This window comes from Monocercomonoides exilis, assembly GCF_001643675.1.
Source record: "Monocercomonoides exilis strain PA203 chromosome Unknown scaffold56-565389, whole genome shotgun sequence".
Taxonomy (NCBI): domain Eukaryota; phylum Preaxostyla; order Oxymonadida; family Polymastigidae; genus Monocercomonoides; species Monocercomonoides exilis.
In genome coordinates, this window is record NW_027150601.1 from 400,899 (window position 1) to 424,175 (window position 23,277).

At 36.1% G+C, this 23,277-nt stretch overlaps 9 protein-coding genes across 9 annotated transcripts; 5 read left to right on the forward strand and 4 right to left on the reverse strand.

Annotated features, from left to right (window-relative positions):
- Window positions 1–1,089: 1,089 nt before the first annotated feature.
- Window positions 1,090–2,139, forward strand: MONOS_18250 (uncharacterized protein; the record flags this gene model as incomplete). The annotated part of the gene is made up of 3 exons (XM_067871252.1): window positions 1,090–1,230; window positions 1,597–1,754; window positions 1,848–2,139. 3 exons carry the CDS (start codon window positions 1,090–1,092, stop codon window positions 2,137–2,139), a joined length of 591 nt encoding a protein of 196 aa, XP_067720134.1.
- Window positions 2,140–5,259: 3,120 nt separating this feature from the next.
- MONOS_9548 (uncharacterized protein) lies at window positions 5,260–5,889 on the reverse strand (the record flags this gene model as incomplete). The annotated part of the gene is made up of 1 exon (XM_067880059.1): window positions 5,260–5,889. The coding sequence occupies one exon, from the start codon at window positions 5,887–5,889 to the stop codon at window positions 5,260–5,262; it is 630 nt and encodes a 209-aa protein (XP_067720135.1).
- Window positions 5,890–6,180: 291 nt separating this feature from the next.
- Window positions 6,181–6,453, reverse strand: MONOS_9549 (uncharacterized protein; the record flags this gene model as incomplete). The annotated part of the gene is made up of 1 exon (XM_067880060.1): window positions 6,181–6,453. One exon carries the CDS (start codon window positions 6,451–6,453, stop codon window positions 6,181–6,183), a length of 273 nt encoding a protein of 90 aa, XP_067720136.1.
- A 228-nt stretch (window positions 6,454–6,681) lies between these two features.
- Window positions 6,682–8,198, reverse strand: MONOS_9550 (uncharacterized protein; the record flags this gene model as incomplete). The annotated part of the gene is made up of 2 exons (XM_067880062.1): window positions 6,682–7,334; window positions 7,385–8,198. 2 exons carry the CDS (start codon window positions 8,196–8,198, stop codon window positions 6,682–6,684), a joined length of 1,467 nt encoding a protein of 488 aa, XP_067720137.1.
- A 2,600-nt stretch (window positions 8,199–10,798) lies between these two features.
- On the forward strand, window positions 10,799–14,407 carry MONOS_10146 (uncharacterized protein; the record flags this gene model as incomplete). Its single annotated transcript, XM_067862564.1, has 4 exons — window positions 10,799–10,964; window positions 11,065–11,295; window positions 11,349–12,320; window positions 12,447–14,407. 4 exons carry the CDS (start codon window positions 10,799–10,801, stop codon window positions 14,405–14,407), a joined length of 3,330 nt encoding a protein of 1,109 aa, XP_067720138.1.
- Window positions 14,408–14,452: 45 nt separating this feature from the next.
- MONOS_10147 (uncharacterized protein) lies at window positions 14,453–14,899 on the forward strand (the record flags this gene model as incomplete). Its single annotated transcript, XM_067862565.1, has 1 exon — window positions 14,453–14,899. The coding sequence occupies one exon, from the start codon at window positions 14,453–14,455 to the stop codon at window positions 14,897–14,899; it is 447 nt and encodes a 148-aa protein (XP_067720139.1).
- Window positions 14,900–18,277: 3,378 nt separating this feature from the next.
- On the forward strand, window positions 18,278–18,526 carry MONOS_10148 (uncharacterized protein; the record flags this gene model as incomplete). The annotated part of the gene is made up of 1 exon (XM_067862566.1): window positions 18,278–18,526. One exon carries the CDS (start codon window positions 18,278–18,280, stop codon window positions 18,524–18,526), a length of 249 nt encoding a protein of 82 aa, XP_067720140.1.
- Window positions 18,527–20,289: 1,763 nt separating this feature from the next.
- Window positions 20,290–21,399, reverse strand: MONOS_10149 (uncharacterized protein; the record flags this gene model as incomplete). The annotated part of the gene is made up of 2 exons (XM_067862567.1): window positions 20,290–20,606; window positions 21,258–21,399. 2 exons carry the CDS (start codon window positions 21,397–21,399, stop codon window positions 20,290–20,292), a joined length of 459 nt encoding a protein of 152 aa, XP_067720141.1.
- Window positions 21,400–22,170: 771 nt separating this feature from the next.
- Window positions 22,171–22,488, forward strand: MONOS_10150 (uncharacterized protein; the record flags this gene model as incomplete). Its single annotated transcript, XM_067862569.1, has 1 exon — window positions 22,171–22,488. One exon carries the CDS (start codon window positions 22,171–22,173, stop codon window positions 22,486–22,488), a length of 318 nt encoding a protein of 105 aa, XP_067720142.1.
- Window positions 22,489–23,277: the final 789 nt, after the last annotated feature.

Sequence of the window (23,277 nt, forward strand, 5' to 3'; positions counted from 1 at the left end):
TGCATTTTTGCGTGCTCGTCCAATTGCTGTTGAGTGAGCAATATTATTTATTCCTTATTTGAACGTTAGCACGAAAATAAAAATCCAAAAGAATATGCAAAAATTACGCATTCCTTAAACATCATTTGCGATTCAACGTAAAGAATAGTTTGAAAACTTCTTTCGTGAAAATATGAACATGTTTATTGTTTATTTGCTTTGATTCATTTTTTTAACATTGCGAAAATATCCTTCATATTCTTTCAACATTGCTTTTGATTTTTGTAGACTTAGAATCACATTTTGTTTTTCTGTTGACTTTCCATTCCGATACGCCCAGCCACTCATTCTCGTTCCAGTGAAATTCATTCACCGGATCAGTACAGAATTGTAATATTATACCCGTTATTAGCTGCTCAAATTATTATTCACAGAACCGCCATTTTCTGCACTGCTCGACACACACCCCTACACATTTGTCTTGTTCACAACAACTTCCACCCCACCTTCTTCCCTGCTCCAAATAACAGACGACTTGTTCGCTGTTTGCAAAATACCAACCTATGCCGATCTGAAGATGGTAATTGATGAAGGGTGATTGGGAGAGCTGTTAGTACTGCTTGCTGCTTCGACAATGGAGCATTTGGACAGGCTGCATGACGAAATTCGATGGAATCGAATGTGCTCGAAGATCCCTCATACAGCAAAAATATCGAACGCATGAGATTGTTGTTTGTCAACTCAAATTATGTTCAAATATGTTTTTCCACTTTTACAACAGAAAAGGTATTTGCACCAAGCTCAGCGATACTTGCGTGTGGGTCAAAAGAAAACTCATCCATTGCCAATGAACCCTGCTTGCTGAGGATGATTGTGCTGACTTCGTTGCTGAATTCATTGACAACGTGGAGAGAGATCCCTGAAAGAGAGAGGCTCCAACTGTTCAGGAGGTATGGATTGGATCACTTACTGTCTTCCTGGAACAGCAGCTCTGACTGCGCTGCTTCCTCGCTGGAAAACGACTGGCAGGTGAAGTTCGACAAGTCTGCCGGACAGATGAAGTGTGCTGGGTAGCTGATGCAGAACGTTTTGTGTACACCCGATACATCCATGCGCTCAAAGCCAGTCACAAAGGATCTGCAGGAATCGATCCGCGATTCACACGAAGCAATGACAAATCCAGCATCGGTCATGTTGATCTCACTGGATGCGAATGGAACAAGGAAGCGGGACAGATCAGCATTTACAAATGTTTGATCGCTCTCCACAAACGTTTGCGAATCATAAACACACAGTTCGAATAAGAGGTGGAAGGTGGCTGAGGTTTCACTCTTTCTGAAGTTGAATCAGTCCACATATATGTTTCTTCCTTTGGCTGAATCGTTGCTCGCAAAAGTGAATGCCTCTGAAAGGGATGTTGCTTTGTTGCATCTGTGTCTGTCCTTTTCACATTCAGAACATTTCTTCTGTCTGCTTTGTTATAGTTCCATCCGTGGTTAAACTCTCACCAAGCTGCACTCAAATGGTATTCGCTTGGAAGAATCACTCCAATCAGTTCATTTGCATCGCAATCCAAGGTTCAGCTTTCTTGAAATACACTTGTGTTCATCTCCACAGATCTTCAGATGCACAGGAGAGATAAAGAGGGAGCAAAAGCGTAGACACGCACCCTTCCGTCTGTACACTGCATCCTTCAGCACGAACAAGTGCGCCTTCAACCCGAGGAGAGCTTGCTGGAGCAAACGTCTTGCTATCGAGCAGAAGTCGATCCCGAGGTGTGGAGGAAGATACGAGTCGGAGAAACGAAGAAAGGAATTCCTGACAACAGAATAATCAGTACGGACGAAGCTCTGTCTATCTGTGATTAGTACAGCACAACGGAGGGTACCATCGTGTGCGGCAGAAGAAAATTTGAATATAGCCTTTTCAGAGCTGCTGGAGGAAACTGATAAAAATTTCTGGTCGAACTCGTTTCGGATAAGCGCCGATTCCTCGAAAGCAAGCGTATTGCCTGCTGAACCTGAATTAATATTCAGCGTTCCTCTCCAGAACGATGCACAAAGAAAAATGTCTGAACCGCACACCAGTATATCGAAGCCGTTGGGATGGATGCAGGAGCTGGAGAACATGTCATTTCTCATTCCATTTATACCTGAATAGCACAAGAAAAATGAGAAAAAACTCATTTGGTTGCATTTATCAGAGTTTTCCCAGCTATTCTTCAGAATTCAACACCTCCGTTTTAATGACACTTATTGAATTTTCATTTTTCATAAAAGAATTAACTTTTTTCTCAATAAGTTCATTTGAACTTATGTTCACAAACGTACTTTTGAACACATATTAAAGTCAGTTGTTTGTCGTATGTTTCGTTTTAATAATAGGAAATATTTCTTTCAGGAAAACTATTCTTAATATTTTTTACAATTTTTAAAAGGAGCTAACATATTTTTATTATCCGATTTTTCAAATTTTTTAAGTGAATTCGCAAAATGAAATGTGAAATGAATGAAAATTGTTATTTAAATATTCAATTCAAATTTTAAAACATCTTTGAAACATCAAAATGTTTTGGATTATTTCGCATTTCGATCGAAAAATCCCACAATAAAAAATAACTCAAATAAAGGGCTCAGTTTTCAAATAAACATGGTTTATACGAATAAACTGCCTGTATTTGAAATAAAGGCTATTTATTCGAATAAACTATCTTTATTCAAATTAAAATTTCTTATTCGAATTTCATCCAATAATGAATAATTCAATTGAATGTAATCAACATCGGTGATAATAACAAATGTCTGTGTTAATATTTGATTTTTATTTTTCATTCATTACTTATCACATATAATCACAGGATTAAACAAAAAAAAAAACACAAATTATTAAAAAATAGATTTGTTAATTCATAAAAAAAAAGGTTTATTTTTAAAAAAACTCATTTAATTGATTAGAAATAATATGAAAAAGGAAGCCATCATAAGATGCAACATCATAATAATTGCTTTCTTTATGATAAAATGTGTCTTTGTCAAATTTTTTCCGATTAGTTCATTTTGTTCAAATTTCAGGTAAATATTGTTATAGAACATTTTCGTCAAATTTTCATTCCAACTAATAAAAATTCCCTGCCATAGAACTTATCGTATTGACAACCATTTGTTTCCATACTGATGAAATTTGATGAGTTGGAATAAAATTAAGATGAAAAGATACAATTTCTATTTCACCTGAGATAATTACAAATTCAACTTTTTCGAAAAAAAAAATTAAAAACATATAATTGTTACAAAAAAATTTTTTTGTATGAAGTCACATCTCTTATAATCATAATCTGATATTATCACAAAAAGTTGTGCATAATTCAATGTGATTATATCCTTTTTTTATCTGGGGATTATTTTTTAAATGGGTGATTTTTTTTGATATCATAAAAAAAGATCAAAAATAGAAAAAATATAATCTATAGTGGTTTTTATTGATCAAAAAGTTAAGTTGATATCTCATAAGTATTTAGCTTTTATTTCTGTCATATGTATTTGTTTTATTTATTTATATAAAAAATCATACCTTTTTAATGTTTTAGTTTAAAAGTGATTTTTTTGATCAAGTTTCAAAAATTAAAAAAAATAAAATAAAAATAAAAAATCATCTTTAAAAGGAAAATTGATATTTCCAAACTGGAAAAACAAAACATTGTTAAGAAAAAATTAAAAAGAAGAACAGAAAAGAAGAAAAGAAAACAAAATTTTTTTGACAAATTTAACATTAATTATTATTTTTCTTTTTTTTCCTCACCTTTGTATAGCTAATAAATCTCCGTTCATTTTATTCGATTCATCGGATTCATCAAACAGAAACAGATAAAGTGGAATATTGGATTAACACAAATTCGAAAGCTTGTTCCCTCACATTACTCTGAATAAAATTGTAGCAAACAATGGAGCCGATGCTGATGGCTGTAATTAAACATAGCAAAACACTTGCGCCATTATCGAATATGCCATCAACGGCTTCATTTCCCTCTTCCAAGACGCTTCCCTCACCCTCCTTTCCTCAACATTTGTTCCTTCTCAAACACTCACTTTCGAAGCGGTTGACACAAAAATCATTGATAACAATAACCTTTTTCTAATTTCTTTAAAATTTCCTCAATTATTTCTTCTTCAAATTTTGTTTTATTTTCCATGTCATAGAAAAATCCATGAGCTATCATTTTCTTTTCACCAGAAGTTTAATTTTTTTCAAAATCCTAAACGAAAGACCAGATAAAAATATTTCTTCTCCATTTCTTCATATAATTTTTTCTTTTCATCAAATGCAAATAAAGCTCATTGCCTGAAGGAATCTTCTATTTCATCTCTTCAAAATGCATTTCTTCATCGTTTCATTTGCAACAATTCGCCGTGGTTTCGCTGCTGTGAAATCTGCCTAAGGCTATTTTCAAACATCCAAACAAAATAACTTTTCTGTCTGTTTTCTGTGAATTCTTTCATCTTCCAAATGAAAAAGTCAGAAACATTTTCTTGTTGATGACGTGCATGCTTTTCTTTGCTTTGTGGAGAATCGCTTCAGTCGTAATGTAATTTCAGCTGTTATTTATTATTTGTATAAGTATTTCTTTGTATCTCTCCAAGTTGCAACGAAAGATGAGGTCTGACTCCGAATTCAAGGAGAGTTGAATGAAAAAGAAGTAGACGAAGAAAGAGCAGGCAGTGAAAGTGGAGAAAGTGAGCCAGGACAGCAAGATTAGAAGCAGATGGATGAACAGCTTGAGATAAAAGGAAGGGAGATGAAGAGATTCTGAAAGAAGGAGAAAATTGAAGTTGGATGTTCATAAAAATGAACGAATTGACAAGTGAAAAAGTTCGGTGAGAAAGAGGATGAAGAACATTTTTTGTATTAACAGCAAGATCAGCAGCTGAATCAAAAGGCGTAACAAAATTGAGGGCAGGGTATTTCTGCATCAGATCCATCGCCTTTGAATTCTGCGATGTGAAGAAAGACGTCAACTTTGAGAACAACATCGAAGAAAACAGTTTTGACATCACATCTTTTATTCCAGGCACGCTGCTCTGACTGAATGTTCTTTTCACTTTCTCCTTCTGAAACAGCAGAGCTGATCCTTTCCATGCCCCTTTATTTCCCTTTCTGTGTGTTTTTTCTGCTTCCTTTTCACAGTTCCGCCTGGCTCAGCTTCAGCCCACTCTTCAGCGCACTCATCAGATCCAACCGCGTTCTTGTCTGCCTCGCGTCGACTGCTGCATGCACAGGCACTTTTCACATCTTCCACACAAATTGCCCGTTTTCCTCGCTTTTGATGCGAACATAGCGGCAGGGCACATCCAATTCATCGCTCAAATCTTCTAAGTCAGAATTAGCGAGGTCATTCAGCATGCAGTCCAATTTCCTCTCTCTTGTCAAAATTGGCGTTTGGCTTTCTTTCGCCTCTTGCTGCACCTCGCTTGCCACTTTGTTCTCCTTCTGGTTAATTGGTGTGCCTATCTCAATGTAAGGTTGCAGTATTCCTTGGATGCTGCTTAACAGATTCTTGTATTTTTCTTCAATCTTCTTCGCCATTTTCTCCATTTTCCGGCGCTCCCGCTTTTCTTTCTTCTTCCGCCTCTTCTCTTTCTCTTCTTTCTCCTTCTTCTTCTTCTGTCTTTCCTGCAGTTTCATCAGTCGAAGCAGTTTTTCTTTCTGATCATCAGATTCCAATGAATTAAACGTGATTTTCGCTTCTTCATCGTCCACTTTCCCTTTCTCATTCTGAAACTCATCTTGCATCGCCCTTGTCACTTCTTTGTTCAAATCCTTCATCCCCATCACACTCAACGTCACCACTCCTCCTCCAACAACAACAACAGGTGACGGAAGCGTTGTTGAGGCACCAATAGCTCCTCTCCACATTTCCAACCGCCTTCCTTTTGCTTCCCTCGTGTTAAATACATCGTTCCAAAAGTATCTCTTGCTGAAAAGAATTGTTTAGGCTATGGAAAAGGTGATTGTGTTGTGTACTGTTTCTGCTGTTTTTGCAGGACTTGCGATGAAAGTGGCTCTAGTTTTGGCTCATTATTGTTCGTTTCAAGTTTTTTGTCATTTTTAATGGATTCTTTGGTGTTTGCACTCTTTTCTACTTCCGTTTGATAATATTTGCTTTTGAAACAACTGCTTTGGGGTTGTTCATTAAATCCTCCAAAATCACTTCTTTTCCTCATCTTTTCCATAATCTTCATCTTCTTCAACTTCTTCCTTGTTTCCATTTTCATTCAAAGAATTATTCCATTCTTTCTCTTCTTTTCCGTCTTCTTTGCCATCTCCCTCACTTTTTGCAGCATTTTCATTAATTCCTGGTCTTTTTATCGACTCGTCAATAGGAACCGGAGAAAGCAGCAGGTTTGGTCTGACCATCAAAATCACCTCATTCACAACAGAATCACGTTGAAGCTCAAGCGCCTGGCAATACCTTCGCATCAGCCTCTGTTTCTCTCTCTCTGTTTGTGCCTCTTCTCTCTTCGCTCTTCTTCATCACTGATGATGGAGCTGTCGGAAAGGCATTCACTTTCTTCTTTATTCTTCGTTTTCTTCAGAGAATCTCTTCTAATCAATGATAAACTCTCGTTTTCTTCTGCTTTGACATTATTTTCTTTTTCATCATCATTGTTATTTTCATCATTTGCAGATTTCAATGCCTTCCTCATCTTAATCAGTTCTCTTATTCTTCTCTTCTCTCTTCTCTCGTTCCTTGCTTCTCTCTCTCTCCTTCGCTCTCTCTCTTTCTCTCTTCCTTTTCTCCAGATTCTCCGCATACCGCTCCACCATCCGAAACTCTGCAAACAGCGGCAGCGCCTCAAACACATCTGAAGGGAGAACAAAATATTGTTTTTTTCTTCTTCTTCCGAACTGCTGCCTCATCCTCCTCATCTGCTGCTCTTCTCCTGTCAGAAATCTGTTTCCAGAAGAGCGAAGCAATGAGGAAGAAGAAGAAGAGGAAGAAGAACGTGAAGCACCAGAAGCAGCAGCCACTTGTGCACAGCGGTTGAGATAGCGTCGGCGGAGGAGAGGATGCATTGCTCTTATGCGGCGAGCCATAGCAATTTCAGAACGATGAGGTGGTTTTGGATGGAGAGAGAGGTCAGTTACTGCTGGAGAAGATGAGGAAGAGGAAGAGGAGGGAGAAGGAGATGGCCGGCAAAGAGAAAGAAAAGATTCATCGTACAATGAAGAAGGAGATGTTCCTCTTCTTGTGCCAATTCCAGCAGTTGAATGAGTCAAAAAGGTTTGTGTTGAATTTTGATTGATTTTTCTCTGTCTTTGTCTTCGAGGCACATAAGATGGATTCAGATCGCATCTGACTGAAAAACGGACAATTCTCTGCTCGAAATGAGGCTGTTTGCAAGCGAACCGAATCTTCTTCGCAGAATGCCATCGCCGTTGTTCAGCACTTGCTCAAAGAGGAAATCGTCAATGAGAAAAGTTGCATAGTCAAAAAAACCAAATGTGTTGATGGTGTTGGAAGATGAGTAGTTTTCGAGTGTCAATGGATTGACTCCACATTCATCAACTGCCTCGTCTGTGTCAAGATGCTCTACCCAATCGCCTAACAGTCTAAAGCCAGGAAATTTCTCTCGTTTCTCTTTCTCTTTTCCTTTCCCTTTTTCTCTCTCTTTCAGTTTTTCTTTCCACTTCTCCTTCTCTCTCTCCCTCATTGCTGTTATTCCTGTTATTCCTCTCACAACATTTCCTCTTTTTCTCTTTCCATCTTTCCCATCATTCCCTTTCTCATACATTCCAGTGAAAATAGCCATAATTCTCTGCTCTTTGTTCGACGTCTGTTTGTTTCTCTGCCCCCATCTCAGTCTGTTTTGTCTCAATTGAAGTTTTCTTGTGCGAATGTTAGAAAATTCGTTGCCTTCATCAAAGAAAGGCGGAGGATAAGGAGAAAGATCAGGTGAAGTTGACTGAGAAAGAAGCTGTTGAGTGAGAAAAGAATGAGGGAGAGAAGGGATGTGTGAGTGAGAAGAGAGAGAAAGGAAAGAAGGAGAAAGGGAAGAAAGGGAAGACGATAAAGAAGAAGTGGAGTTGGAAGGAGTTGATGGAGAACGAATAACAGAAGAGAAAGAAGAAGGTTTGAGGGACGTTTTGAAGTTATGTTGTGGTTGTTGATTAAGATGTTGATGATGATGATGATGGCGAGGATGAGAAATGAATAAGAACATGAATAAGAAAAATTAAAAGAAGAAGAATATGATGTGTTTAATGAATAAATGCCTGTTGGATAAAGATGATGAATAGATGCAGAAGAAGGCGAAAAGCGTTGAGTGGCGAAATGGAAATGGAAAGAAGAGGAAAGAGGAGAAAGAGGAGAATATTGAAGAGCCAATGAAGAAGGAACAAGAGAAGATCTGCTTGTTGAGAGAAGGCGGTGAATGAAAGGTGAATTGAATGAAAGAGAAGGATTAGGAGGATGTAAAGGATGAGGTGGAGAAAGAGAAAAAAAAGAAAAAGAAATCTTATGATATGATATTGATATATTTGATAAAGAAGAAGATGACGATGATGAATGAATGTCATGAAATGATTAATTGTTGAAAAGTGAGAAGATGGGAGTCAATAAATATCAACGTAGAATTTCATTGAAATTCTCTTCTTCAGGATTTTGTCTTCTTCTGGCAAATAATAGCCTCTGAATCCTTTTCACTTTCAGCTCAATCCTCTTTCCCACCAACAAAAAATACAAAACACGCGTCAATCACTTTTTCATTCCATGCATTTTTCTTTCAATTCCCCTTCTTTCACAAAAAATCATCTTTCCTGAAAAATAATTCTTCACCAAAGCCCAGTGTCAGGAATCTTCGAAATATCTCGCATTTCATCTATCTGTATTTTTCTTCCTTGCTTTTCTTCTTCTTCTTCAAAGCCACCTAATCCTTAACTCTTTCAGCAACCTGAATGAAAAAATTATAATCACTTCGAAAAAAATAATAACAACAGCAAACCTTCTAAACATTTTTATATGCAATTTTCTGTTTTTTATTCCATTGCCAACTGTTTCCCTCCAATAAAAATTCTTTATTCCTTCCATTTTCAAATATTTCTTCATCTGATTTTCTAATCGTCCTTTCCGGAAGTCATTTTCCCATCAAATGCATCGATTTCCCTCTCTTCTGAAAAATGTGAAATTCATGTTTTCTGCTCAAATTTCATCTTTCTTATTGAAAAATATCCTTGTTTCTCGTCTGAAAATATCATCTCCAAATTCCTTCCCAATCCCTTCACCCTAAGCACATTCCATATGAAATTGCTCTCCCAACTCCATAGCCACCCTTCATAACGAGATATCCCGCTTTTATTCATTTCCATTCTTTTTGACCTGTTTCCGTTAAGAAAGAATAAAAACGGTCAATAAAAAATAATCATATATAGAAATAATAAATAAATGCCAAACTTCCTTCTCTGCCTTTTATTAGCAATTATTCTTTGGCATATCAATCATATAAATATTTTCATTAAAAACAAAAGAAAGAACATCTATTGATTGTCTATGAAAAAGATTTGTTTAAAAAACATGTGTTTTCCTCATATGATAACAAATAACAAACCTCGATGCTACGTCAATGCGAGAAAAATTGTTGAAAGAACATTTTGAAATAAAGTTATGGAATTTTTTCTCATTGAAAAAAGTTCTAAACACACATTTTTTTTTAATCATTTTTAATGAATATTGTTGTTTTAATAATTATGAAGCGTATGAGCACTAATAGAATATAAGCATTTTCTCGTTCTTGAAAGAACAAAAAAGCGAAAATTTTTCATAGATTTTTGATCTGAAAATTTGAGATACATTTTTCGAAAAAGAGGTCACACCTTGGTGCCCCTTTTTTTGACATATTTCATACACCGTCATTCTAACAAATCGATTCGTGCAAAAAAATACCACCCAAGGTGTGACCCTCGTGGGATACCTTAAAAATATTTTTTCCTAATGATCATATCCATAATTATTTGGATATGAACATAAATTTGTCTGACTTTAGTGTTATGAGACGATTATTCTCCATTTGTTATTTGCACAAAATTTTAACATACTAACATTATTTTGTAAGATATTTTGTTGTTTCTAAGTTTTTGTTGGATGAAATTTTTATATTTGTGATGTTAAATGTTTTTATAATGAGTAATTTTTGTTTTTTCTTTTTTGAATCTTCAAATTAAAAAAAAGAATAAATGATCTCGAGTGGTTTGCCAAAAGTTTATAAATTGAACAAAAAATGTTTCATCATTATTGTTCAAATAAAAAAGAATTTTTCATTTGATTTTGAACAAATAAATGGAAAAACATAGAATTTCTTCAAGGTTGTATTTGTGAAAAATAATATTTTTTATCTGTAATTAAAAATATTTTAATTAGTCATCCATTCATATATTAATAATTTTGTGCATTGAGTAAAAATAAAAAAATTAAAATGTTTTACTAAACTTTCATCTGTCATTAAATTTTTTCTTGAAAAAATATATTTTTTGCTGAAATCAAACAACTCAATATTTATTTAAAAAGAAGAAAAGAAAATCAGTTTTATATTTAATTTTGTTAATTATCAGATTTTTTGAATTTGAATTTTTTTTTTTTTTTTTGATTTTGTGATTTCATTTATGAGCTTTTTGGATAACTATGTGCCTTTTGAGAAAATCAAATTGCGAGAAAGAAAAAAAGAATTTCAATAAATAAAAATAAAAATAAATAAACAGTGAATGACTTCGGAATTTTTAGGATTTTTTCATATTGAAAATTCCATAATAAATTATATATTTCACAAAAATGTCTTTTTTGAAACCTCAATCAACTCTTAATTCTCGATGCAAAGTTATTTGGAACGAAATAAAACGAATTGGTGGAGATGACGTTAATTCATTGCTTGTCTATCTATTTTACAACTACAGGCAATCATCTTCAGTAATTAACGATTTGTTGAAGTCATTAAACGGTTTGATTATTATTTAGTCAAGTTTTATATAGAAAAATTTATGGACTGTCATTGTTGTCATTTTCTTATTTATTTGCGAATTATTTATATTCATAAACAGAATATCATATAAAGCTGCTGGAAGACCTGTCTGTGGTGTACAACAACGCTCCGTTGCACACTCAGACAACAATGCTGCAAGCGCTTTCCCGCAACACATCATTACCCGATTTACAGGACTATGGATATGATGTCACAGAAGGAAAATTCAGTTACGCGAAACAAACTCTGAAGAAAAACCAAGGATTTATTATTCCGCCTCAAAAACCTCATCTTCCGTCTTGCAAAAGTGGTTTGTATTTATTTTATTTTTTTTTTTTGAATTATGTTCTCTTTTTTCCTTAGGCTTAAATGAACAGGACTGGGAAAAGGGCAACAACTGGATGTTAGCTCATTCAACTGAAGCCTCCACTTCTCTCCAATCGGCAAAGAAAAAGCAGCGAGCGGAGCCAGATTACGCCAGATTTATTGACGAAGCAGCGTGGGAAGATGAAATTACTACAGAAAACTCTTCATCAAAGAAAAAACAATCTTCTTCATCAGATAAATCACATCAACAAAATAAAAAATCATATATTATTTCGGAAAAAAATTCATCTTCATTAAATCCTTCATCGTCTGAAGCTGTTGATGCACCAATCAACACTCCAATTATGAGAGAAAGGAGATCAACAAAAAGAAAAACAAATAAATCACATCAAAAACGTCACTCGTCTCCTTCACCCATTCAAATTCACAAATTCTTCAAAACAAAACAATCGTCATCCACTTCCTCATCTCCCTCATCTTCCTCATCTTCCTCATCTTCCTCATCTTCCTCATCTTCCTCATCTCCCTCATCTTCCTCATCTTCCTCATCTTCCTCATCTTCCTCATCTTCCTCATCTTCCTCATCTTCCTCATCTTCCTCATCTTCCTCATCTTCCTCATCTTCCTCATCTTCCTCATCTTCCTCATCTTCCTCATCTTCCTCATCTTCCTCATCTTCCTCATCTTCCTCATCTTCCTCATCTTCCTCATCTTCCTCATCTTCCTCATCTTCCTCATCTTCCTCATCTTCCTCATCTTCCTCATCTTCCTCATCTTCCTCATCTTCCTCATCTTACTCATATTCCAAAAAGCAACAAAAAGCAACAACAAACACTTCTTCTTTCAGCAACAATGATGTGTGGGTGAGTGATCAATTAGTTGAATATGCCACTTCACCCACTCTTATTCCTCCTCAAGCATTCCAAAATCTCTTTTCTTCATTTTCAAAAGAGAATGGCACTTCAACACTTCAACAACAAAGCATTCAATCTTCAAATAATGAAATATGTCAAAAAAAAATTTCTTCAAAAAATATTTCAAAAAAGAATGCGAAAGAAAATTCAACAAAAAATTATTCTCATTCTCAATCTTCTTCAAATTCATTATATTCTTCAAATAAATCATCCCAAATAGCAAAAGGATTGCCAAACTTAGGCAACACTTGCTATTTGGCTTCTCTTCTTCAATGCTTCTCTTCTGTAATGTCACAAAAACCATCTTTAATCAGAAAACCATCAACAACAAAGAGCATATCTTCTCGTGTATTAAGTGTATGCAATCAACTATCCAAAGATGGAATTGAAGTTCATTCGTGGATCTCATCGCTTATCAACAAATGGGAAGACTTTTGTGGATATAGTAGCGGACAGCAACAAAATGTGACAGAAGCGTTTGACAATCTTCATCAACTTTTTATCAAAGATGAGTTAATAAAACAAGATTGCTTCAATCCTGTTTTGATCACTCATTTGAAATGCCAACAATGCCAAAAAGTTTCAAATTGTTTCAATGAAATTGGAAACAATGTGGTTATTAATTCATCTTCTCCTCATAAAGGTCTATCTTCTCTCTTTTCTACTGAGATATTGAACGGAAAAAATGCTGTCTATTGCAACGATTGCAAAGAGAAATGCTGCGCTGCGAGATGGGAGGAAATGGCTGCATTTCCAGAGGTGCTGGCCCTCTGTCACGAATGCACTGACTCTGCTATCTCTGCTCCTTCACGAACTCTTCTGATTGAAACAGATCGTGTTAACAAGCGAACATTTATCAAAGGGTTTTCTACAGAAAGTATTCAACATCTCCAAAAGAACAATAAGGAAATCATCATATATCATCTTGTTGGACAAATTCTTTTTCAGCGTCTGGATCAACAAAATGGGCATTACATTGCAGTTGTGAAAAGGAAGGCAGGAAGAGAGACACTGTGGAATATTTGCAACGATTCTGATATACTTGAATTGGACAAAGAAAACTGGACAAAGGCATGGAAGGATCTTTATGCTCAAGGTTTCACTCCTTCACTCTCATTCTATACCAAAGAAAAAACCAGACCAACTTTTTCATCAATTCAATTTGGTGGTTCTTCTTCTTTTTCTTCAGAAACATCAAATTTCAATTGTTTAAATAACACAACAACAACAACAACATCGTCATCATCATCTTCATCATCATCATCATCATCATCGTCGTCGTCGTCGTCGTCGTCTTCGTCGTCAACATTCATCACACCACCACATCGAACCACTTCCATTCCACAATTGTCATCAACAATCGCCTCAAGCTACGGATTGGAATCACTGAAAGAAAGAAGAAAGAAAACGGGCATCTTTTCTCCCAATGAAAAGAGATTAATTTTTAAGCCCAAGACAAAATTGTGGAGTGAGTTTTCAGAAGAAACAAATATCAAAGTTTCTTTGTCTCACTTTTACAAACTCACTTCAAACTTCTCCAAAGCAAAAAGGCGCACAGATCTCTGTGGCATGTGCGAGAAGTTGGACTATCTCGAGAACAAATTAAAGTCATCTCAAAACAAAAATGGACTGTCTGAAGCAGAGTTTCATACACTTAAATTACTTCGACAACATCGACTTGTTGCAGAAATGCAACGCAAACATTATCAATCTTCTGTCGACAATCTGAAAGAGGGAGAAGCAGTCTTCGTCTTCGACTTCAAAGAGAAATGGAAACTCCCCATCAGAAAGAACCAACTTCAACAGGAATTCTTCAATTATCAACAGGTTTCTCAATTCACAATCATCTCTCTTCAAAAAATTAATAATCAACAAATAAAAAGAACATTCAACTTCTTCTCCGACTGCCTCTCAAATGATCACAGATTTGTTATTGAGTGTCTGGAATCTGTGATCAAAAGACACTTCTTCTCAGACACTCACACTTTTAAGTTCTTCTGCGATTCGGGTCCACACAACCGAAATCGCTTCCTTCTTCACTTCATCCTCTCTAAACAATCCAAACTTCTCAAAAAGAAAAATACACAACTCAACTTCTTCGCTGAGCACCATGGAAAGAACATCTGTGATAGTGAATTTGGTGCACTTGTGAACACAATCAACAACAACCTATCAACTTAACACATCACCACACTTCATGACTTGATCAACTTCTTCAACAACAATATGAACATATCGGCATCAGCTTCTTCGACATCACAACAAGACATTTTTGAATCATCCTCAACCAATTCTTCTCCATCAACATCAACTGTCAATGACTCTGCACATGAGAGGTACTTTGAAGAGTATGTGCCATCTCAGCAAATCTCATGGCCATCGCTGTCAGTCCCTCACATGAAGGACTACTTGTATTTTGAGCGCAAGGGCTCATTTGTCTGTGCTTCAGCTGTTGGATATCTTCCTCAACGCTCTCTGGTTGCCCTCGAATCTTCGACAATGAAGGAAAAGGTTCAACGTTCAAGAAAGACTTTCAACTCTGGTAACACATCATCCAACTCTTCTCTTCTTTCTCAATCTTCTCAAGATCTTCTTTCAAGGAGATTTGAGCTTCTTCTTGACTCTTCTTCTTTTAATGGATCTCAAAATTGTTTTAATGGTGTCCCTAATTAAGAAACTAGTTGTTGTGTATGCTTAGCTGGCACTCTATCGGAAGGGTGCTGGACATGACTGTTCGTATTAGATACTGCAGCCTCTGGGCTGCTTTATCCGGACCTGGATACGACGAACAGCCTCCCAGGTGCACAATAGTTAGAATCCGATTGTTTTCTTGCGGTTTTTGTCCCTATATTGTCCCTATTATTGAATTGGTTATTGTCCCTATTATATATGTCTATATCGAGATTCATTAATAGAGAGAGTTGTGAGGGAATTCATTGATCTTTGAGTGAGTTTTTTGGAAGTGAGAGTTGTTGAGAGTGTGAAGTGATGTTTTATCTTTGCGTCTGTCTTTTTTCTTTGTTGGATTTGATCTTTTTGAGTCAAAGAAAGAGAAATATCAGAAAGGGGAGAGTGGATGGAAAACAAAAGAAAAACAGTCAAGTTTGTTTTTGGACTTAAAGTATTTGTAATCTTTTTTGTTTGGTATTGCCATTGATACCATGAATTTGTTGATATAGCAATGCTTTTTATTGAATCTTTTATTGTTCAGAATATTTGGTAATTTGATAATGATGAGTGAGAATTTCGAGAGAATGAAAATGAAAATGCATATGTTTGTGTTTGATTGAAAAAAAAGATGTCTTTGTATTTAATTTTGTTGATCGTCAGATGTTGCTAAAAGTTGTTTAAAATTGTTTTTTTGAATTTATTTTATTAAGTTTTTCTTTGTTTTTAAGTGTTTAGGTTTTTTGGTTTGTCTGTTGTTGTTTCAAAGTTCCAATTCATTTATTTCAAAATATTTTTAACATTGTGCACAGCGAACTGGTTTTATTATTTGAAATATTTTTGTTAACAATAATGAACAACAATAATGTGAAAAAATCAAATCAACTGATTTCATCAAGGATTTGAAAATACAATAAAAAAATTTATGTTGCAATTAAGAGTGAATAGACTGCTGAGAATTCTTATCCTTTTAAAAAAACGAAACGAAAAAATATCATTCCATCAACGAATAGATTAAATTTAAAAAAAAAATTAAAAACACAAATACATCACTTAAAAAAAGATAATTTTACACATATCCAAATAATTATGGATATGATCATTAGGAAAAAATATTTTTAAGGTATCCCACGAGGGTCACACCTTGGGTGGTATTTTTTTGCACGAATCGATTTGTTAGAATGACGGTGTATGAAATATGTCAAAAAAAGGGGCACCAAGGTGTGACCTCTTTTTCGAAAAATGTATCTCAAATTTTCAGATCAAAAATCTATGAAAAATTTTCGCTTTTTTGTTCTTTCAAGAACGAGAAAATGCTTATATTCTATTAGTGCTCATACGCTTCATAATTATTAAAACAACAATATTCATTAAAAATGATTAAAAAAAAATGTGTGTTTAGAACTTTTTTCAATGAGAAAAAATTCCATAACTTTATTTCAAAATGTTCTTTCAACAATTTTTCTCGCATTGACGTAGCATCGAGGTTTGTTATTTGTTATCATATGAGGAAAACACATGTTTTTTAAACAAATCTTTTTCATAGACAATCAATAGATGTTCTTTCTTTTGTTTTTAATGAAAATATTTATATGATTGATATGCCAAAGAATAATTGCTAATAAAAGGCAGAGAAGGAAGTTTGGCATTTATTTATTATTTCTATATATGATTATTTTTTATTGACCGTTTTTATTCTTTCTTAACGGAAACAGGTCAAAAAGAATGGAAATGAATAAAAGCGGGATATCTCGTTATGAAGGGTGGCTATGGAGTTGGGAGAGCAATTTCATATGGAATGTGCTTAGGGTGAAGGGATTGGGAAGGAATTTGGAGATGATATTTTCAGACGAGAAACAAGGATATTTTTCAATAAGAAAGATGAAATTTGAGCAGAAAACATGAATTTCACATTTTTCAGAAGAGAGGGAAATCGATGCATTTGATGGGAAAATGACTTCCGGAAAGGACGATTAGAAAATCAGATGAAGAAATATTTGAAAATGGAAGGAATAAAGAATTTTTATTGGAGGGAAACAGTTGGCAATGGAATAAAAAACAGAAAATTGCATATAAAAATGTTTAGAAGGTTTGCTGTTGTTATTATTTTTTTCGAAGTGATTATAATTTTTTCATTCAGGTTGCTGAAAGAGTTAAGGATTAGGTGGCTTTGAAGAAGAAGAAGAAAAGCAAGGAAGAAAAATACAGATAGATGAAATGCGAGATATTTCGAAGATTCCTGACACTGGGCTTTGGTGAAGAATTATTTTTCAGGAAAGATGATTTTTTGTGAAAGAAGGGGAATTGAAAGAAAAATGCATGGAATGAAAAAGTGATTGACGCGTGTTTTGTATTTTTTGTTGGTGGGAAAGAGGATTGAGCTGAAAGTGAAAAGGATTCAGAGGCTATTATTTGCCAGAAGAAGACAAAATCCTGAAGAAGAGAATTTCAATGAATTTCTCAGTTGATAATAATATGCATTAATCTGCAAAATTTTCGATCTTCAAAAACCTCATAATTACACTTCTCCTTTTTCAACAGTCGATGCCAAACCACATCACATGCCTTCTCCTTCTTCGTTATCTTCCTCTTCTTCTTCCTCATCCTCATCCTCTTCTTCTTCTTCCAAATCCACCTCCGACTCACAATCTGAAGCGATGAGCGTGATAAAGTCGAAACCGGAGATGAGCTTCGATTCAACTTCTCGTTTTTCCACTGAATGTTTCGTGAGCGGAGCGGTTGTTTGCGTGTTTGAGGGCAATGTGGCAGTGGGAAAGCATGGCATCTTTCAGAACAAGCAGCAGTGAGGAGAAATGGCAGGAAAGCAGATGAAAAGAGCTAGAAAGGAGAAGAGAAGAGAAGAGGGAGAGGAGGAAGATAGAGGAAGACGAGAAAATTATTAAGAGGACGAAGGAGTAATGAGTGATTCAGAGCAAAAAAAAGCAAAGATACGAAGAAAGCGCAAAACAGAAGAGATAAAAAGAAACATCTGATGATCTGAGCAAGCTGCGGAAGGAAGAATTTGACTGGGGAGAATCGAACTATTTTAGAAAGCAGGTGATCAAAGACACAATTAAAGACAGGCTTGATGCGATGTTTGGGAACAAGATATCGAAAAGTTGGCGGAGAAGAAGAAACGGACACAGAGGGAGTCACGAAAATAAAGAAAGGAATACAAGAAATCAACAGAATTCTTCTTCCTCTTCTTCTTCTTCCTCCTCTTCTTCTCCACACAGCAATTCTCACAATCGATCTTCTTATTCAGACTCCTTCTTCGAAGTGAGCGAAGATGAAAAAGACGAAGAAAACAACGAAGCAAACGACACTACAGATGGCTCAGATTATCCATAACATGCAAGGCAATCAGCAGAACGAGATGTTCGAATGGATTTTGGCTCATCCTGCGTCTTCAGAGCGAATCAAGTGCGACATGCGCTGATGATGCAGCCAAGTAAGTTTGCAATATACAACTTTGTGGTGTGTGCACCGTCGATTCGATATGGTTCGTATGGAGAGGAGGAAGAAGAGGAAGAGAAGGAGAAGGAGAGAGAGAAAGAGAAGAAGGATGAAGAGAAGGAGAAAAGAAGAAAGAGAAAAAGAAGGAAAACAAAGGAAAAACTGAAAAAGGACTGACTTTTCGAAATCCGAAGGGTAAACAACGGATAAGAACGCAAAAAAAATAGAGAGTGCCTTTTTATCACAAAATATACAACAAAAAATGTACGTCATCATCATCATCACTTGCAAGTTTCGATAAATCTGACGCAAATAAAAGCGAAAAATCTTCTTCTTCGTATTCTTCTTCTTCTTCCTCCTCTTCCTCCTCTTCATCTTATTCTTCATCCAACCAAGTGATCTATACAGCTTGTTCTCCACACACATATTTCACCACAAATGACTGGGCGCATCTTCTCTCTTCATTCAGCAACCATCCCAAACGATTCCATCACAGCATAAACATTTTTGGAAGAGCTGTTTCTTCGATAAGGAGAATGCATCAACAATTGATGGAAGATGATTCTGAAGTATCTTCATAAAACGAAAACGTTGAAGAAGAAGAGAACAAAGAATTTGAATCATCTCAAAATCCAAAAAAAACATTCACACAAATCTCAAAATCATACTTTTTCTTCTTCTTCCTCTCATTCTCTTTCTTCTCCTCCTCATTATGTTGACCATTGTCTTCGTCTGATCAACCGACTTGCGTATGTGATGAGTGTGCGGACGCTGCATCTGGTTGAGCGGTAAAACTTAACACGTTTTTTGCACTGGAAAAAAAAGTTGGTAAGACGTGGACTTGTGGAGAATAACTTTGAGCAGGCAGATGTGGAGCAGGAGTAGGAGAAAGCAACATGGCGGAACAGAACGCGTTTTGAAGAAGGAGATGCAGAGAACAGGTGAAAGAGGAGAAGATGCTGAGTGCAGAAGAAATAGCTGCTTTGTTTAGTGATTTTCTTTCAAAAGTTAAATGTGATGGAGAAACTAATGGGATGAGTCATCTTGGCAACTTGAGTGATAACAATAAACTTGATTCTACGACTCAATCAGAAAAAAATTAGCAACTTTCAGATAGTGCTTGGCCGGAAAGGCAACTTTGCTCAGCTTCCAGAAACTCATTTTTCCTCTTCTGCTATTCTCAACTGCAACTCCGTATTCATTCACAGGCACAGAATAAACAGCAACCTTCACATTCTTCTTCTCCACCTCCTTCCTCTGCTTTTCCACTTGGTTTGCTTTCTTCCCATTCTACATGTCATCATCCACACAGAAGAAGGGCTGGCTGTCAGGTGAAGAGTTCTGTTGAGCCAGAGGCAAAAGGGAAAGATGAACCTTATTTTTTAATAATCACAAGAATTCTGATTCATTTTGTTGAGTGCTCAGATCGAAAGGGACAGAAAGAGGATAAAATGAAGAGGTGAAATGATGATTTGGAAGATGAAGGAGGTCTTGGAAATGAGGGAGATTGAGGTGAATTGCAATAAAAGCAGATGAAAGGAGGTTATAAAAGGAATTTAGAAAAGAAAATAGCAAAGAACTTGAAAAAGTCAGAAAAGGAAACGAATAAGAAGAGAGTGAAGGTGAAAGAGAAGGAAGAAGATGCAGAGAAGGATACGTAAACACGAAAACCTCAGAATCTTTAGAAGGACCATTGGATGACCAAATTTATTCGTCCAAATCTGAACAATTTGAAGGAGCGGCTGCTGAAAGAAAGGAGCAGCAAGAATTTGTATCTTCTTTTATATCATCTTCCTTCTGATCGTCATCACGGCCAATTGGTTGTGAGGCAACTGAATGTTGCTATGTCCAAATATCTTGCTCTTTTGCTACCTCTTCTTCGGATGTGGAGAAAGAAGCAGCAGATGAAACATGTTCAAATGCAACTTCGATCACTTTCATTACAAAACCTCCTTTGACTGCCACCAATAATCTTCTTCTTCTTCTTCTTCTTCTTCTTCACCTTCTTCTTCTCCTTCTTCTTCTTCCTCTTCCTCTTCTCCTTCTTCTACTTCTTCTTCTTCTTCTGTTTCTTCTTCTTCTTCTTCTTCTTCTTCTTCTTCTTCTTCTTCTTTTTCTTCTTCTTCTTCTTCCTCCTCCTCCTCTTCTTCTTCTTCTTCTATTTCATCTTCTTTGTTTGCATAAATATTATGTAACACCACTTTTTCATCATCATCTCTTTCTTCATATGATTGGATTTCTTCTTTTTTTTTCTCATCTTTATATGGGATGATTACAGAAAGAAAGAAGAATGTTATTTCTGAAGAAAAAAAAACAGTTGAAAATGAGAAGAAGATTGAAAAGTCAATGAAGAGAATGAAGATATAGAGATAGAAGAATTCGTTTAGACAGGATATGATGAATGGAAATTGGTAAGTGAAAATTGCTGAGATTTTAAAAAATGAGGAAGTTAAATGGAAATGGGGAGAAGTTGGAGGAGAAGAAGATGATGAACCAGAACAGGAAACAATGTGGCAGGAAGGAATACGTTGAATATCTGAATCATTCTATCTGTTGCTTCTTTTTCATGAGCGTTATGGAGCACAGATACGAAGAATGTGGAAGTGCGCAGAGATGTGATTCAGTTAAGGGAACATTTGTGGTTGAGAAGCCAAAAGGAGGTCCATGAGAGCATGCCATCACCTCTCCAGGGAAAGGCAATAATGACAGAACAGCGAGAAGGAGGCGAAGTTTTAGCAAGCGGATTAATTATTAGGGAAGACGGGGCTATTAGCGAACTTACAGCAGTTGATACAAGCACGTGTTTCTGCGGAGACTATGTTCGGCTGTTCTTCTTTTGTAATGAATTAGAAAGGCTCTTCATTTACAGACACTTTCTTATGAATCAGATGTAGTGTCCAATTGATACTTGTGGCAGCTGCAGAGCGAATCCATTTATTGGGCATGTCTCGAGTACAGCTATAGATCAATGGATAAACGCGACTGCTCTCCAAAAGGATGTAGAAGTTCCGTTCTGGAGTATGGTGCAGTTTGAGATACACTGGAGCCATGCTGCTGTTTCATTCGAATATGTTGCTGATAAGGTATCCAATCAAAGATGGTAGTTAAGACGGAGAGCATCAAGCTGAAGGGACTTTCTGATATTTTTATTCCAAAAAGATAAATAAGAACAATTATACCGCATTCAATTGCGATATACGTTGAGATAAGATGCTGTGCTGAGCTATTGGATTCACCATCAAAAGCGAATTCGATTGAAGTAGCATTTTGTGAAGAGATGTTGATGTTGGAGAGAAAGACGCAGGAATTGGGAAGAGCACGAAGATCGGATAGGAAGAGGCTCAGATATCCTCTTCAAGCACAAAGAAGTATGTGGTTGAGGTGAAGATGCTTGTTGGAAGGAGAAAGGAGAGAGGAGGACTCAGCAAGAGATACGACGATGAAGGAGAAGAGGGAAGAGTGAGTGAAGGAGTATGAATTATGAGAAAAGATGTGATGGCAAATGAGAATGCAGCTTGTGAGATATAACAGCAGCAAGTTGGCGAAGGCGAAATGAGCAGGAACAAGACTTTAAGAGACAGATATGATTCGAATGTTGGAAATACAAAATAAACTTTTGGTATGGAGGACATCTGCGGAGGTGGGGCCCAGGGGGCAAGCGGGGAGCCGCAATAGTGCGCAATGGAGCCGGTGTCTTGATTGACAAATATATGATGGGCGCAGTCGAATATGATGAAGGTGACTTTGTTGAAGTCGAGATCGGGGTTGGGGTCTGTGTAGGAGAAGTCAAACGCGCAGATTGACGTGTTTCAAGCGAAAGAATGCTGAGTGAATCCGAAGGAAAAGAGGGACTCGTTGATTTGGGCGGGGAAGGAGGAGCATCGGAGAAAGAGGTCCTTTCCCATGAATACATTATTCAAGACGAAGCAGAAGTTGAGGATGCATTCGGGCAAGCGCAGCTACGACTTCTCACAGTTGAGGAACACCATTGCAACTCCGCCCTCGGAAGACTCTTCGCTCACATAACTGGTAAACACATACGCCTCAGAAGCGCAGTCAAAGGCACATCACCTTTCCAAATTAACACAAGAGCTGCTCAGTTGGATGAGTGCACAATGTTGGTATTATTGGAGGAGTGAAAACCGATTATTGTTCTTTGGTCTGGGGCAGACAAGCCAGCCAGAGAAGCGGAGCTATCCAGAGCAGATGGGCAGATAGCCACGAGGGAATTGCTAGGGAGCCAAGAGGTAGAGACTGAGAGGAATTCAAGTTTAGCTGAGGTGGATGCAGAAACGGATATGATAATGATGAAGAGGCGAGGGTTCAGTAGTTCAGAGACACACACTTTTTCCGCTTCCACAATCGTTAATGAAAAAAGTGTTTGTTAAGCCCGAATGAAAAAGGAGCGTCGCGACAAAAGGAGAGGAGCATCAGGTGTGGATATCTGAATGAAGGATAAGAGACGAGGAAGAAATATAGAGAATCAGAGGAGAAACGAAGGGAGGAGGATAAAATGAAGGTGTTCGCGCGATAGAAGCTTATTAAGAATCTAATGCAAAAATTTGCAAATTTCTATTCAATTTTTATTATTTTCTTTGTTATTTTTCTATATCTTTGTTTGATCAATTTATAAGAAAAGCGAATTTTAAGAATTTTTTGTTTCTAAACAAAAATAAACAACAAACCGTTGTATCTCTGATAAATATCTTGTTTAACTATTCAATTTTTCAATCGGTGTCAAAAAAAAACTGACTGTTTTCAACAAACATTTTATGATCTTCAATATGAATTTGAAATTTTCTATGCAACAAAATCATAAAACAAATTTTTTATAAGAAATTGATTTATTGAGTATTGAAACAATCATTATCATGCTTTTCAAGCAAGATAACTTATGTTTTTTTCTGTTTATCAAATTTTCGAGATTT